General features: G+C 45.5%; 1 protein-coding gene across 1 annotated transcript in view; it reads left to right on the plus strand.

Annotated features, from left to right (window-relative positions):
• SLC39A6 (solute carrier family 39 member 6) overlaps positions 1-17,566 on the plus strand; it is a 101,794-nt gene extending 84,228 nt beyond the window's left edge. The window contains exon 9 of the mRNA XM_040432861.1: positions 16,314-17,566. Coding sequence (XP_040288795.1) covers positions 16,314-16,466 — 153 coding nt within the window. The 3' untranslated portion in view covers positions 16,467-17,566. The remainder of the gene's footprint in view (positions 1-16,313) is intronic.
• The last annotated feature ends 210 nt before the right edge of the window (positions 17,567-17,776 follow it).

Genomic DNA, 17,776 nt, shown 5'->3' on the forward strand with positions numbered 1-17,776 from the left:
GGTATGGCCCGCCTCCAAGGCATCTGGAGCGGGTTCACCCTCACAGTCTCAGTCCCAACTTTCTTCTATCCACTTGATGGGTGCGGTTCTCCCGTGGACAGATTAATAGGTCTTTACAAGGCAGGTCAGACTCTCAAGCGGCGATGTCACAGTACCTAAATTCTACTGCGGAGAACACCTCCGCCACACTACACCTCCAGCCCTTCCCTTAAGAACCTCACCGTTCCAGGGTTCAAGGTGGCAAATGAATGATGCCTGTCCCTATCGTGACCTAACCTTATCCCCATTCACACAAAACACATGTCACATCCCTCCCAACACCACCAAATTCCATTAAATGTGTGTACCCATAGAGACTCATGCAACCTGGCATATCTCTACACCTCCAAAGACACAGGTAGGTCGCAGACCCCTGTGTCAATGGGAAACGACTATAGGATGCAAATGTGTACAGCCAAATTATAACTCACCGCAATGCGTTGGGCGAGTTTCTATAGGCTGTCACACATTTGTACCTAGAGTGTCTATGGGTACACAATCAACCAACAAACATAATCAATATATATACAATACAATGTGCTATGGGGTTTCAGGGTAGTACATGTTATACGTTCCGAACCCTCATAGGAAACAAAGTGTCCATAAAATATTTGGCTACAGGACAAAGTTAGAGTTATGTCCTGAGCCTCCTCCTCTGGATAGTTCTGTAAAGTTCTGTCTGGTTCTGGTGTATTTGGTCAGTAAGTCCCTTGACCCTCCGATTACGATGACCAGAACCAGAAGAAGTTTCACTGGGTGAAACAATTGAATAAGTTCTTCCACCCGAACGTCTCCCAAGTCTTCCTCCAGAGCCTAAATAATGCTCCCGCTGGATTGTGGCAGTCTTCTATAACACCTCTAGGCAGAGGTCGCTTTGTTGCCAAAATCCAGTGGGATCCTCTGGAGCTTTCACAACAGTGTCAGGGGGAATAGCTGGTCTCTTCTGTGGCATCTCCTGAGTTTTTCTTCCGCTCCATATAAAATCACACCTATGGCAGAAGAAAATACCAGGCGCTCCCAGGGGAATTTCTCCCCTAACAGTGCAATTAATGTGAAAATTTCCAGCACCAATACCTTTGACCCATGGGTAGAGAAAGGTATTGAGCTGCCCTTTATCTCACAGGACCCCTCGTTATCCCAACACTGGTGTCTGAACAACCTACCTTCAGAGGATTGCATCCTCTGCTGCACATCCCTCTGCACCAACAGATAAGGATGGCCACCCTACTAGGTTAGGATAACTGGAGTTCTGTGGACAAAGCACCATCTTGTTATTGATGGCACCGCATCCCCGTCCACTCGTGTGCACCCAGGCTGATTTCCCCCTGTGATCCCGTCCTGTGGAGGCCTGCAGAACCAATGGCATAGTCATGCCCCAGCTCCCCAGGACCCCACAACACAAGAACACAGTCCACACTCTGCTGCCAAACACTCTGCGTCCAATCCCTATCAGAGCTGTGGTACCTGACCGGACTAGAATTAAGTGCGCAGCACAACATTACACCAATGTTGTCTGTCCGCCCCAGTCCCCAGCGCAACACAGCCCTACCGAAAACCTTGAGTACAACAGCGCTATCCGTATCGATCTGAGACCCTGGCTGCCCAGAATAATATCACATCATCCTTTGTGTAGGATTTCCCGTGTGATATTATCTGCTCGCGAACCTATATGTTCTCGATCCACAGTATAACACTGTTCCACTGCAAGGGGACACAGAATGAAACAGACAGCAGATGAGACTTACAACACTACATAAATCAGCATGGTAGAACACATCCGCAGACAAGGACTACCACCATCAACATCAAGAAAAACTTACAAACAGATAACAAAAACACACAACATGGACATACACAGGGAACAAACGGTGTAACAAATAGTACAGGGGTGTCAAATGTTGCCTAGCCTAGCTTGGCCACTCTGACCTCTCAGCAGCTGGTGATGCTGCCGAGAGGTAACCCCGTTATGGCCAGGCTGACTAGACCCCACTGCACAATTTGTTACCTGGCTGATACTGTTGGACACATTGCAATTACTTGCACAAGGGCAATTCCTTGCAATGTGTCCTTTGTTCCCACACCTGAAACACGTGACTTGGTTTCCTGTCCTGTGTGTTTTGCAGTGTCTCGCTATGTGACCTAGGCCACCACATGCAAAACATCTGATGTTTGCTCTGCATGGCCCAGGTCCATCTACACTGCAGTCGTGCTCCCTTCTCCTGAATTGTTCCATCCTCAGGGACGCACTCTTCACAGTTCTTTTTCCCAAAGTCAGGGAAAAATCTCTGTTAGTCTGGACCGGCTTGACCTGATGATCAGACCGGTCACAGACTACTCTCCCCCCTTGAAGCCCTGCACAGGGCAACATTTTGGGAGATTCCGACCCTGGCTTTACGGAAAAAGAAAGGGCCGGCACCAACCTGGTGATAACCTGTTGCATGCCAGACATTAGCTGGGACCTTACAGCAACCTGAGCCTTCAATTTGGCTACCGTCACGTCAGTAGAGGCAGTCCGCTCCTTGAAGGCTTTGACTTCAGTATAAGACTGAGTCAACTTAGCCTCAATTTCCTCCTTCTGCCTCTGCAGCTCTACCAACTGTGACTCTATCCTAGCCACCTGCGCATCTCGGTCAACAGTAGACTGCACATTCTCTGCCAGCTGTGCCCGCAATGTCGAAACCTGGTCCGAATTACTGGCACAGCACTGGCAGTGAATGGCCGGAGGAATTGTCTCCGTTGACCGAGACACCAGCGCCACTTCCTTTGGCTTACAGATGCTAGCCTCAAACGTATGAACGAGTTTGGCCAGCATCCGAAGCCGTTTGGTGGCCTTGTTCAAAACCGTCCGTTTGTTAACACAAAGCTTGTCGTAACTACAAGCCTGTGCTAACAAATCGGACCACAGCATTTCTGCTGACTTGTATGTAGTGGGGAGGATGGGGTTAAATGTGCTGTGTTTGCTCAAGTGTTGCAGTGTGGGGAAGTCCATACTCACCGTTTGATGAGTGTCCATCTTCTCCTTGGCGCCGTACCTCGCAGCTGCTTGGAAGAAGTCCATTTTCCCGGATCGCCTCTTCCCGACCAGCCTGACTTGTACGCCGCTCCCACGAAGATGGATCTCCTCCAGTGACGTGTGCTCTTCTCCCTTGCAATCACTTGAGCGATGCTTGTTGGTGCTGTACTTTTCCGTGTCTTCTTCTCTTACCCCAGCGACGGTGACCGTGTAAAGCAAATACAAAAATATTAGTAACACAGAACAATTATAGATTCTCTGCAAAAAGATTTAGTTTTATTTCTGGTACTCTAAGGGAAGTATCGCTTCTCCTGTACGAATTATCGGGTCCTAGACGCTCAGACACTCCGCTGACCGCGTCTCTCCTGCCCGCTAATTCACAGTACTAACGACCCTCAGCCTTCAGACCAAAAATAAAAGCAGAATCCACGCAGTGGGCCTGGCTCGCCAATGTAAAGGGGGAATATTAATCACCAATATTTATGCAAATATCGATAATTAATATTCATAAATAGGAGGAACCGTCTAGTGATAACTCCGCCTATTTATGCCTTTATATATAATAACAACAATACCTTCGCTATGCTTTACACTAGTCACTTATGCTAACTGCATGCGCCTTACTAAACTAACTATCGCCAATAACCACACGCCACACAGATAGTTATAAACCAAACACAGTATTTATTACTAACAATACACTACGCACGCAATACTAACAATACAGCACTAAATATACAATCCTAAACTACACAGCACAATCCCAAATTCCACCCCACACACTATCTATATAATACAATAATACATTTATACACACAAATATCAATAACCTACCCGCCTGACTAATCACTGTCCCTATGGGGTACAAGGAGTTAAACACAAGGGTGGCTCTGCAGGGGATTAATACCTGCAGGCCAAGGGACACAGGGTTATGAGTTATCAGGGCAGTGGTAGCAGGGATAAGGCATTGAAGGGGTTAATGGTCAGGACTCTGCAGGGACAGGGCAATGTAGAGGTTAATGCTCTGCAGGGATTTATTCACACACTATATGTCACAGTCTAATATTTGCTTATAATTATATATATCTATTATATATCTTATATATATCTCAATGGAATAGATATATATATTTATAGCAGCACACAACAATATAAGTAACAATACACTATTACGGTACTAACTACACTAACACATTCCCATATTCCACCCATAAACTAACTAGACAATTCACACATACAAGTATATAACAATCCCACCCGTCTGTCCTGTACACTGTCCCTACGGGGTATGACAAAGGGTTATAAGGATTTGTTTGCAGAGCAGAAGCATGCTCTACAAAGGAACCAAGGCAGGGAAACAGGGGTTATTCAGGGTTCAGGGGTCTATGGGGGGTGAACCAGGGGAGAGCAGGCACACAGGGAACCAGGGGTAACCAGGGGAGACCAGGGGTGTCTGTACTCACTGTCCCTACGGGGTTAACGGTGGCACTGCAAGGGAGTGCAGGCCACAGACACTATAGATTCAGCACTGCAAGGGTTACTTGCAAGTGAGTGCTGAGGTTTACCAGGGGTACAGCAGGGATTAGGGACACAGCAGGGAGTGGGGGTAATCAGGGGTACTAATAGGGCCACAGGATCAGGGGTACAACAGGGGAATACAATAAGGCAAGGGTTTGGGGGATCAGGGTGTTAACACGGCAAGGGTAAATCAGGGCCCAGGGTCACATCACATCAAGGACACAAATATAGGGGTTACAGGACCAGGGGTGATACTTAGGCCTTATCCAGGAGGTCATCATGGAGCTCCTCTCTCCTATGCGTCTCTGAATCTAGTCTGGTTGCAAGAGCGCGCACCTCTGGCCGGTTCGGGGTTTTATAGCCCAAAAGCAACCCCCTCCTCAGGGATGTGACATCATAGTGTCACTGTGACGTATGCCTGCCTACAATCCCCAGAGTCCCCCCCCCCCCAGTCCCAAAGATGCTGGGAGTAGTGGGATGGAGTTTTAGCCATGGGCAGAGGTGTGGAAAAACAGGTTCTCAGGTTCTTGATCTCTGGTTAGAAGGTCCCCTCACAAACGGTGCCAAAGCGTCTGATTGCTTTGGGCCTGAACAAAAGGGGACTAGATGCTAATCAGCTGTTATCCTACAGGCTATAACAACTCTGTAGATAACAGTTGGAATTGCATATATGCATATATATATCCACAGATGCTTGGGGGCTCATCTATAAACACATACAAAACCGGGGGTATGAATGGGCAGCAATAAGCCCACATACATACTGTCATGCTGACATAAGTGTATATACATAGACACGTGTGCAAATACATACACACATATCTATATATACACACACCCTCACATATATCTGGGGCATACAGGGGACATATATAAGAGGGCACATATACTAATATAAGGGGGCACAGCTTCCAGGGACCACATATTTCCCACAGGGGCCACCATGAGCCCCTGGGGATCACCATGGGCAGACGTGCGCAGATGCTGGGCACATCTGCGCACATCACCCCATGATGCGGTGGTTAATGTATGCATATATATACCATACATGCCCGCACGTGTTTGCAGGCATGCATGGATATATATGCATACGTATTCAACCGCTCCTCAACATATTCGATTTAACCCCTTAATGACCAGCACATTTTTCAAATGTTTTCCTCTATGCATGTCAGCAACCATAACATTTTTATTTTCCCTGACGTAGGTATTTGAGGCCTTGTTTTATGTGAGAGAAATGTTTTTTGCCTTTTTGCAATATTTAATTTTTTTTGCTGTAAAAATGTAAAATAAAAATGTTAGCGTCGTTTTTTAAATCTGCTTTTAACCACTACAGGACCGCCGTACGCAGGATTGCGTCTTTGCGGCGGCCCTGTTATTCTGGGTGGACGCGCCGGTGCGTCCTCTCGCGAGACGCGAGATTCCGGGCAAAGCCGGCCCGCGCATGCGCATCGCGGGCCGGCAAAAGTTAAAAGACAAGTTCGTCATCAGCCTGCCAGCCAATGATAGTCGCTGGCAGGCTGATGATTTTCCAAAAAACGAATCAGAAGCCAGTTAACACATTATATTTATAAATATAATGTGTTAAATGGCTTCTGTGCTCCTCTGCTGGTCCTTTTCGTCGGTTGGTCCCAGCAGAGGGGCACACATCACAGTGAGTACACCCAACACTACACTTAGCCCCCAGATCACCCTCCATCACCCCAATTAACCCCTTGATCGCCCGTGTCAATCACCTAGTGAAAGGGAAAAAAGTGATCAGTGTAAACTGTCACTTTTTTTTTCACTGGTATTGACTGTTAGGTTTTAGGATAGTTTAGGCCCCTTGGTTAGGTAGTTAGCGATCGTTTAGCGCCCACCGCACCGCAGTCACTGATTCGCTGATTAGCGTATCGCTAATCAGCATTTGTACTTTTATAGTATCTGTAAGTGATCAGAACTGATCACATTCAGATCTACACTGCTCAAAAAAATAAAGGGAACACAAAACTAACACATCCTAGATCTAAATTAATCAAATATTCTTCTGAAATACTTTGTTCTTTACATAGTTGAATGTGCTGACAACAAAATCACACAAAAATTTAAAACTGGAAATCAAATTTTTCCACCCATGGAGGTCTGGATTTGGAGTCACACTCAAAATTAAAGTGGAAAAACACACTACAGGCTGATCCAACTTTGATGTAATGTCCTTAAAACAAGTCAAAATGAGGCTCAGTAGTGTGTGTGGCCTCCACGTGCCTGTATGACCTCCCTACAACGCCTGTGCATGCTCCTGATGAGGTGGCAGACGGTCTCCTGAGGGATCTCCTCCCAGACCTGGACTAAAGCATCTGCCAACTCCTGGACAGTCTGTGGTGCAACGTGACGGTGGATAGAGCGAGACATGATGTCCCAGATGTGCTCAATTGGATTCAGGTCTGGGGAACGGACGGGCCAGTCCATAGCATCAATGCCTTCGTCTTGCAGGAACTGCTGACACACTCCAGCCACATGAGGTCTAGCATTGTCTTGCATTAGGAGGAACCCAGGGCCAACCGCACCAGCATATGGTCTCACAAGGGGTCTGAGGATCTCATCTCTGTACCTAATGGCAGTCAGGCTACCTCTGGCGAGCACATGGAGGGCTGTGCGGCCCTCCAAAGAAAAGCCACCCCACACCATTACTGACCCAATGCCAAACCGGTCATGCTGGAGGATGTTGCAGGCAGCAGAACGTACTCCACGGCGTCTCAAGACTCTGTCACGTCTGTCACACGTGCTCAGTGTGAACCTGCTTTCATCTGTGAAGAGCACAGGGCGCCAGTGGCGAATTTGCCAATCTTGGTGTTCTCTGGCAAATGCCAAACGTCCTGCACGGTGTTGGGCTTTAAGCACAACCCCCACCTGTGGACGTCGGGCCCTCATATCACCCTCATGGAGTCTGTTTCTGACCGTTTGAGCAGACACATGCACATTTGTGGCCTGCTGGAGGTCATTTTGCAGGGCTCTGGCAGTGCTCCTCCTGTTCCTCCTTGCACAAAGGCGGAGGTAGCGGTCCTGCTGCTGGGTTGTTGCCCTCCTACGGCCTCCTCCACGTCTCCTGATGTACTGGCCTGTCTCCTGGTAGCGCCTCCATGCTCTGGACACTACGCTGACAGACACAGCAAACCTTTTTTCCACAGCTCGCATTGATGTGCCATCCTGGATAAGCTGCACTACCTGAGCCACTTGTGTGGGTTGTAGACTCCGTCTCATGCTACCACTAGAGTGAAAGCACCGCCAGCATTCAAAAGTGACCAAAACATCAGCCAGGAAGCATAGGAACTGAGAAGTGGTCTGTGGTCACCCCCTGCAGAACCACTCCTTTATTGGGGGGTGTCTTGCTAATTGCCTATAATTTCCCCCTGTTGTATATCCCATTTGCACAACAGCATGTGAAATTCATTGTCACTCAGTGTTGCTTCCTAAGTGGACAGTTTGATTTCACAGAAGTGTGATTGACTTGGAGTTACATTGTGTTGTTTAAGTGTTCCCTTTATTTTTTTGAGCAGTGTATAATAGTATTAGTGTCACCTTAGTTCGCCCTCCACCCAAAACGCAGTGTTTTCCCGATCAGGCCTGATCGGTCGCCCACACGTACGTTCACCCACGCCCGCTCCGCCGCAGTGACAAAAAAAATAAATATTTTTTGATCACTGCACAATCACTTTACAAGCGCTGCGGCGATAAAAAAAATCTGTTTTGATATTTTTTATCAATCGCAGCGGCCTCCGGTACTTCGCTAGCCTCCCATTTGTAAGACAGGCTTGCTTTGTTTCTTGGGTAGTCTCAGGGAATACCCCCTAAATTTAGTTGACCAAATGGCAAACAAGGGGTATTCTTCTGAAGAGGCCTACAGGTTTCTGACCCAGTCGGATGAGGAATGGGAACCCTCATCTGACGAATCTAACGGGTCAGAATATGAACCTGTAGAAAGCAGTGGCAGTCTGACCCAAAGTTCGGACGAGGAGGTTGAGGTCCCTGATACCACCAGGCGTACCCGGCCCCGTGTTGCTAGACCACAGGTTGTGCAGGATCCGCTTCAAGGGCAGCAGAGTGGGGCTGGCGCTGTCGGATTACGTGGTGAGGCATACACCAGCAGCGCAGCCCATCCTGGACCTAGTACCAGCACTGCCGTACAACATGAAGTGGCGAGCACCAGAAGGGCAGTTGAAGCTGGCACGTGCATTAGTTCCCCCGTCGCAGCCACCGCACAGACAGGCCCGTAAAGCCCCTAGAGTCCCTGAGGTGCTGGCAAACCCTGATTGGAAGCCCCCAACTTCAGCCGCACCAGTAGTTCCCCCTTTCACCGCCCAGTCTGGAGTTCGGGTTGAGACAGCTCAGATTGGTTCGGCACTGGAGTTTTTTGAGCTGTTCTTGACTGCGGAGCTCTTGGACTTAGTTGTGGCAGAAACAAACCGATATGCCACTGAATTTATAGCCGCCAACCCGGGAAGCTCTTATGCCCAGTCTTTCCGGTGGAATCGAATTTAACATTTTTCTGGGCCTTCTCCTCAACATGGGCTTAACCAAAAAGCATGAATTGCGGTCATATTGGTCCACGAACCCAATTCATCACATGCCCATGTTCTCTGCTGCCATGTCCAGGACACGATTTGAGACCATCCTGCGTTTCCTGCACTTTAGCGACAACAGCACCTCTCGTCCCAGAGGCCACCCAGCTTTTGACCAGCTCCACAAAATTCGGCCCCTCATAGACCACTTCAACACCAAATTTGCAGATTTGTATACCCCTGAGCAAAACATCTGCGTAGACGAGTCCCTTATACATTTTACCGGGCGCCTTGGCTTCAAACAATACATCCCAAGCAAGCGCGCCCGGTATGGGGTCAAATTGTATAAGCTCTGTGAAAGGGCCACAGGCTATACCCACAAATTTCGGATCTATGAGGGTAAAGATCAGACCCTGGAGCCGGTCGGTTGCCCTGACTACCTGGGGAGCAGTGGGAAGACAGTCTGGGACTTGGTGTCACCCTTATTTGGCAAGGGGTACCATCTTTATGTGGACAATTTCTACACAAGTGTGCCCCTCTTCAGGCATTTGTTCCTAGAACAGATTGGCTGCTGTGGCACCGCGCGACCTAGTCGCCGGGGCTTCCCCCAATGGCTCGTTACCACCCGTCTTGCAAGGGGGGAGAGGGCTGCCTTGTGTAACCAAGAACTGCTCGCGGTTTACATGCTCTCCTCCATTCACGCAGACACGACAATCCAAATTGAACGAGCAACCAGTGTCATTGAAAAGCCCCTCTGTGTCCACGACTATAATTTGCTCATGGGAGGGGTGGACTTCAATGACCAGATGTTGGCTCCTTATCTACTTTCCCGCAGGACCAGACGCTGGTATAAGAAGGTGTCTGTATATTTGATTCAATTTGCTGCATATAATAGTTTTGTTCTCTACAGTAAGGTTGGGAGAACAGGATCCTTCCTCAAATTTCAGGAAGAGATCATCGAGAACCTCCTGTATCCAGGAGGTTCCGTGGCCCCATCCACCAGTGTAGTGAGCCGTCTACACGAGCGACATTTCCCCAGTGTCGTTGCTGGTACCTCAAACCGACCGCCACCCCGAAAAAAATGTTGTGTCTGTAGCAGGAGTGGAATAAGGTGTGACACCCGCTATTTCTGTCCTGACTGCCCTGACCACCCTGCCCTATGCTTTGGGGAGTGTTTCCGGAAGTACCACACACAGGTACACTTAGCATAGGGATTGCGTTTCACAGGACAGGCACACAGGGCTATTAGGGCCCTTTCACTCACAGCTGCTGCAAACCTCTCCTTTCACCTGGGACAAAGTGCATAATGTACTTCGCCACATCTTTGGGCGATTTGCGCTTTGCACATTGTCCCATGGGGAAGGAGAGGTTTGTCCTATAAAGGTAAAAAAAAAAATAATTACCGGTAAGCAAAAAAGTTAACGTTCTGTTCAAAAAGTTAAATAAAGTTTATATGTTCCGTTCAAATGTTATTATAAAGTTAATAAATTTATTGCGTTGCGGCCTGGTTTTTTTTGTTTTGTTTTTTTTACCTTCTATGTGGACCAACCGATGAACCAGCTGCAGCACTGATGTGCATTCTGACAGAAGCATTGCGCTGCTGTCAGATTACACAAAAGTCGGTGTATGCGGCGCTGCAAGACGAGATTTCTCCTCTGCAGTAAAAGATACGTTTGCCGAGGCATATGAGCTGAGGGGCGGTGTTCATATGCTTTGGCAAACACTTTGTATATAAAAAAAAAAAAAAATCCCTGCAATGATTTATTAATCCACAACGATTGATGTGAATGGAGAAATCGGGTTTGCCAGGGCATACGAGCTGAGTGGGTTTGGATGTTGGGCGGAGCTCCTATGTCCTGGCAGACTCCTTTCCCCTTTTTTTTTTTTTTTTTTTTTTTTTTTTTTGGCAGAGATTTTTTCATCCACATTGATCAATGCGAATGAAGAAATCTGTGCCGTTCATTTTTTCTTTCAGCCCAGAGGCTGAATGGAAAAAAAAAATCTCATTACACGTATGCTCAATATAAGGAGAATAGCAGAAACTCCTAATGCTGGCCATACATGTAGTAATTGCAGAGACCCTCAAATGCCAGGGCAGTACAAACACCCCACAAATGACCCCATTTTGGAAAGACGACACCCCAAGGTATTCGCTGAGGGGCATATTGAGTCCATGAAAAATTTAAATTTTTGTCCCAAGTTAGCGGAAAGGGAGACTGTGAGAAAAAAAAAAATCTATTTCCGCTAACTTGTGCAAAAATAAAAAAATCTTCTATGAACTCGCCATGCCCCTCATTGAATACCTTGGGGTATCTTCTTTCCAAAATGGGGTCACATGTGGGGTATTTATACTGCCCTGGCATTTTAGGGGCCCTAAAGCGTGAGAAGAAGTCTGGGATCCAAATGTCTAAAAATGCCCTCCTAAAAGGAATTTGGGCTCCTTTGCGCATCTAGGCTGTAAAAAAGTGTCACACATGTGGTATCGCCCTACTCAGGAGAAGTTGGGCAATGTGTTTTGGGGTGTCATTTCACATGTACCCATGCTGGGTGAGATTATAAATATCTCGGTCAAATGCCAACTTTGTATAAAAAAAAAATGGGAAAAGTTGTCTTTTGCCGAGATATTTCTCTCACCCAGCATGGGTATATGTAAAATGACACCCCAAAACACATTGCCCAACTTCTCCTGAGTACGGCGATACCACATGTGTGACACTTTTTTGCACCCTAGATGGGCAAAGGGGCCCACATTCCAAAGAGCACCTTTAGGATTTCACAGTGCATTTTTTACACATTTTGATTTCAAACTACTTCTCACGCATTAGGGCCCCTAAAATGCCAGGGCAGTATAACTACCCTACAAGTGACCCCATTTTGGAAAGAAGACACCCCAAGGTATTCCGTGAGGGGCATGGCGAATTCCTAGAATTTTTTATTTTTTGTCACAAGTTAGCGGAAACAGACTTTGTAAGGAAAAAAATAAATCATTTTCCGCTAACTTGTGACAAAAAATAAAAAGTTCTATGAACTCGCTATGCCCATCAGCGAATACCTTAGGGTGTCTACTTTCCGAAATGGGGTCATTTGTGGGGTTTTTCTACTGTCTGGGCATTGTAGAACCTCAGGAAACATGACAGGTGGTCACAAAGTCAGAGCTGCTTCAAAAAGCGGAAATTCACATTTTTGTACCATAGTTTGTAAACGCTATAACTTTTACCCAAACCATTTTTTTTTTATCAAAGACATGTAGAACAATAAATTTAGAGAAAAAATTAAATAGAAATGTAGTTTTATTTGAAAAATTTTACAACTGAAATTGAAAAATGGATTTTTTTTGCCAAAAAATCGGTAAATTTCGATTAATAACAAAAAAAGGTAAAAATGTCAGCAGCAATGAAATACCACAAAATGAAAGCTCTATTAGTGAGAAGAAAAGGAGGTAAAATTCATTTGGGTGGTAAGTTGCATGACCGAGCAATAAACCGTGAACGTAGTGTAGTGCAGAATTGTAAAAAGTGGTCTGGTCATTAAGGGGGTTTAAGCTAGGGGAGCTGAGGTGGTTAATTTATTTTTACGCCATTTATGTTTCACATGAAATAAGCTGATCATTAAATTCTTCAGTCGACACTAAATAAGTGATTTTTGACGAGGGGGTGATTTTATTTATAACTTTTTTATAAAAAAAAATCCCATTATTGGATTACCATTGTATGACTATTTCACACTCATAATGTATTAGCATACTCCTGTATGCTAAAACATTGACTGTGTCACTATAAGACACGTTGCTGTTATTGCAACACTAGTGTGCCATAACAGGCTTATAAAACAGATAGCCCTTGGGTTCTTCATAGGTCCTCAGGGCTGATTGCAGATTGCTCTCCTGGTCACTGGGAAACCCGCTGGCTCCATCACAGGGGAAGTCCCCTTTAATCATGATGTGGTATGGACAGGGGCATGATCAAAGGGTTAACAGTCAGGATTAGAGCTTTCTCTGACCCTGGCTGTGAAACAAACCCTGAACTAAGAACCCAAGCTGTACCCCTCTCATCTGCAAAGACACCAAAAGACGTTGCTGCAAACTGAGTACCTGCACCACCCGCCGTCAAGACAGTGGGTGACCATTAATGGGTTACATTATTGCCCCTTTATGGTATGAGCGCTACAGTGGAAGAATAAAGATATCCTTGTTTTCATCCTGACTATGTATTTGTGACTGTTGCACAAAAGTTTGTGGTTGCTTTTATATGTATAGTTTAGTAGCATCAAGAGATTTGAAATACAGTTGCAAGAAAAACTATGTGAACCCTTTGGAATGATATGGATTTCTGCACAAATTGGTCATAAAATGTGATCTGATCTTGATCTAAGTCACAACAATAGACAATCACAATCTGCTTAAACTAATAACACACAAAGAATTAAAGGTTACCATGTTTTTATTGAACACATCATGTAAACATTCACAGTGCAGGTGGAAAAAGTATGTGAACCCTTGGATTTAATAACTGCTTGAACCTCCTTTGGCAGCAATAACTTCAACCAAACGTTTCCTGTAGTTGCAGATCAGACGTGTACAATGGTCAGGAGTAATTCTTGACCATTCCTCTTTACAGAACTGTTTCAGTTCAGCAATATTCTTGGGATGTCTGGTGTGAATCACTTTCTTGAGCTCATGCCACAGCATCTCAATCGGGTTGAGGTCAGGACTCTGACTGGGCCACTCCAGAAGGCGTATTTTCTTCTTTTTAAGCCATTCTGTTGTTGATTTACTTCTATGCTTTGGGTTGTTGTCCTGTTGCAACACCCATCTTCTGTTGAGCTTCAGCTGGTAAACAGATGGCCTTAAAGGGCTTCTGTCACTCCACTAAACTCCTTTTTTTCTTTTTTTTTGTCTCCTTAAAATCCTTATGCTGCGATTTCTCAATATATAGGGCTATTACTCAGTTTGGTTCAGTAGTTATATAAAAAAACTGACTTTTATAATATACAAATTACCTCTCTAGCAGCAGGTAGGGCGGCTACCTGCTGCTAGCAGCCGCATCCTCCATTCATAATGACGCCCCCTCCTAATGTTGATTGACAGGACCAGCCAATGCGCTCGTCCTCTGACTGGCCCTGTCTGCGTTTTAAATCTCGTGCCGGTCTTCAGTTGGCGCGGGCGCACTGAGTGGAGGACGCTCGCTCGGCCGCTCCATCCTCAGTGCGCCTGCGCCCAGGTGTACATGTGACGTCATCGGAGCAGGCGCACTGAGGATGGAGCGGCCGAGCGAGCGTCCTCCACTCAGTGCGCCTGCGCCAACTGAAGACCGGCGCGAGATTTTAAACGCAGACAGGGCCAGTCTGAGGACGAGCGCATTGGCTGGTCCTGTCAATCAACATGAGGGGGCGTCATTATGAATGGAGGATGCGGCTGCTAGCAGCAGGTAGCCGCCCTACCTGCTGCTAGAGAGGTAATTTGCATATTATAAAAGTCTGTTTTTTTTATATAACTACTGAACCAAACTGAGTAATAGCCCTATATATTGAGAAATCGCAGCATAAGGATTTTAAGGAGACAAAAAAAAAATGAGTTTAGTGGAGTGACAGAAGCCCTTTAAGTTCTCCTGCAAAATGTCTTGATAAACTTGGGAATTCATTTTTCCTTCGATGATAGCAATCCGTCCAGGCCCTGACGCAGCATAACAGCCCCAAACCATGATGCCCCCACCACCATACTTCACAGTTGGGATGAGGTTTTGATGTTGGTTTGCTGTGCACCTTTTTCTCCACACAGTGTTGTGTGTTTCATCCAAACAACTCCACTTTGGTTTCATCTGTCCACAGAATATTTTGCCAGTACTGCTGTGGAACATCCAGGTGCTCTTGTGCAAACTGTAAACGTTCAGCAATGTTTTTTTGCACAGCAGTGGCTTCCTCTGTGGTATCCTCCCATGAAATCCATTCTTGTTTAGTGTTTTACGTATCGTAGATTCACTAACAGGGATGTTAGCATATGCCAGAGACTTTTGTCAGTCTTTAGCTGACACTCTAGGATTCTTCACCTCATTGAGCAGTCTGTGCTGTGCTCTTGCAGTCATCTTTACAGAACGGCCACTCCTAGGGAGAGTAGCAGCAGTGCTGAACTTTCTCCATTTATAGACAATTTGTCTTACCGTGGACTGATGAACAGCAAGGCTTTTGGAGAAACTTTTATAACCCTTTCCAGCTTTATGCAAGTCAACAATTCTTAATCGTAGGTCTTCTGAGAGCTCTTTTGTGCGAGGCATCATTCACATCTGGCAATGCTTCTTGTGAAAAGCAAACCCAGAACTGGTGTGTGTTTTTTATAGGGCAGCTGTAACCAACACCTCCAATCTCATCTCATTGATTGGGCTCCAGTTGGCTGACACCTCACTTCAATTAGCTCTTGAAGATGTCATTAGTCTAGGGGTTCGCATACTTTTTCCACCTGCACTGTGAATGTTTACATGGTGTGTTCAATAAAAACATCGTAACATTTAATTCTTTGTTTTTTTAGTTTAAGCAGACTGTGATTGTCTATTGTTGTGACTTAGATGAATATCAGATCACATTTTATGACCAATTTGTGCAGAAATCCATATCATTCCAAATGGTTCACATACACTTGCATGTACAGTTGCAAGAAAAAGTATCCGTTTGTGTTCCAAGTGTCGCTTTAGCCTACTTTCACACTAGCGTTATGAGCGGGTCCGTCTGATGTTTCATCAGATGGATCCGCTCCTATAATGCAGACGTTTGCATTATAACTTAGAAAAATTTCTAAGTGTGAAAGTAGCCTGAACGGATCCGTTTGAAGATTGAGCCATATTGTGTCATCTTCAAACGGATCCGTCCCTATTGACTTACATTGTAAGTCTGGACGGATCCGCTCGCCTCCGCACGGCCAGGCGGACACCCGAACGCTGCAAGCAGCGTTCAGGTGTCCGCTCGCTGAGCGGAGCAGAGGCTGAACGCTGGCAGACTGATGCATTCTCAGCGGATCCGCCTCCACTGAGAATGCATTAGGGCTGGACGGCTGCGTTCAGGGCCGCTTGTGAGCCCCTTCAAACGGAGCTCACGAGCGGACACCTGAACGCAGGTGTGAAAGTAGCCTTAGTCAGGACAGTAGAATGAAAAGCATCTAATTTTCCTCTTTTACCCACAGATAATCTAACATGCTGAATATTTTATTGTTTCCTTAGGTACCAGAAATGTTGCACAATGATGCCAGTGATCACGGCTGCAGTCGCTGGGGTTATTTTCTGTTACAGAATGCTGGAATTATTTTAGGTTTTTTCATTATGTTGGGCATTTCTATATTGGAACATAAAAATGCCTTCACAGTTAACCTATAACGTTAGGTTACCTTGGCCATGTTTGTCCTTGTGCTGTAGACTAACTTATGTATTTGTGTTTTATTTAATTTTTATTTTTTTATGCTGCGAGCATGTGTATTTTATATCAATTCTACAAAACAATAGCACTTAGTGAAGTCACCGGTAATGTAGTAAACTGCAAGAAACTGCCTTAAAACGAAGGACACTTGTGCCAAACCAGAGCTTGTCTTTTTTTAATTTTGTATGTATTTAAGGAACTTGTCTATTTTTTTTTCTCCTGTCTGGTAGATCTTATTTATAGATGTCAATATTCTTCCTGTGTTTCAAAAAACTCAAGACAATGCCAAATTAGTTTTATAGCCTGGTGGCAATATTAAAATAAACTCAGAGTGAAAATGCAAACATAGACCTGCAAGAAAACAAGAACCTGTAATTGTATAGTCTGCATGGTGTCCTGCATATTTCAACTCCTCCTTCCATGCAAAGACCATGAGCACTTCTACTTCGTCAATGCTGGAGCTCACTATTAAAGTCTATGAACGATATTAACTGTGGCTGCTTTCAGTTTCTGTGGCTGCATTCACACCGTAGGCAGTGTGGTACTTTTTATAATTAGATTTTTTATTTTTTTTGCTTGATATACAGCCAGTCTGTATTTATGAATTTGTATTGACAAATTATATTAGTTCAGTGTCTAGATTTGATATGTTTAGAAGATAAACCAAAGGAATTGAATAGATATAAGGGGCCTGAGGTAGCAGAGAATTTAAAGCTTATATCCCCCTAAAAAATTACTTGACAAGAATGAGACAGTGTAACCTACCTCTGCATAAGTCAACTTCACAAAAAATGCATGAAGGTTCTCATTTTAAAAACTAGTTCAGCTGCCCTGTGCTTCACCATGTTTAACACAGAGGGTAAAAAATTATGAGGGGAAAAAAGTACCTGTTAATCACGAGCAACCGATAGTTATCCACACAGAAGGCAAGAACAAAGATCCATTTGCCAAATCTCCAAGGGAAAGAGCAATGTGGTGGTAAGCAAACATATAAGAAGTTGACCACTGTCCTGATCAAAAAGTGAGGAGGACATTGCTCCAGTTAAAGGGGTTCTGCAGTTTGTTTAAACTGATGATCTATCCTCTGGATAGATCATCAGCATCTGATCGGCAGGGGTCTGACACCCGGGACCCCCACCGATCAGCTGTTTGAGAAGGCAGCGGCGCTCCAGCAGCGCCGTGGCTTTCTCACTATTTACTGCTGGTCCAGTGACGTCACGACTAGTATCAAATGGCCTGGGCGCCAGCTTAGCCGTGCCAGGCCAGTTGA

This window comes from Bufo bufo, chromosome 5, assembly GCF_905171765.1.
Source record: "Bufo bufo chromosome 5, aBufBuf1.1, whole genome shotgun sequence".
Lineage (NCBI taxonomy): Eukaryota > Metazoa > Chordata > Amphibia > Anura > Bufonidae > Bufo > Bufo bufo.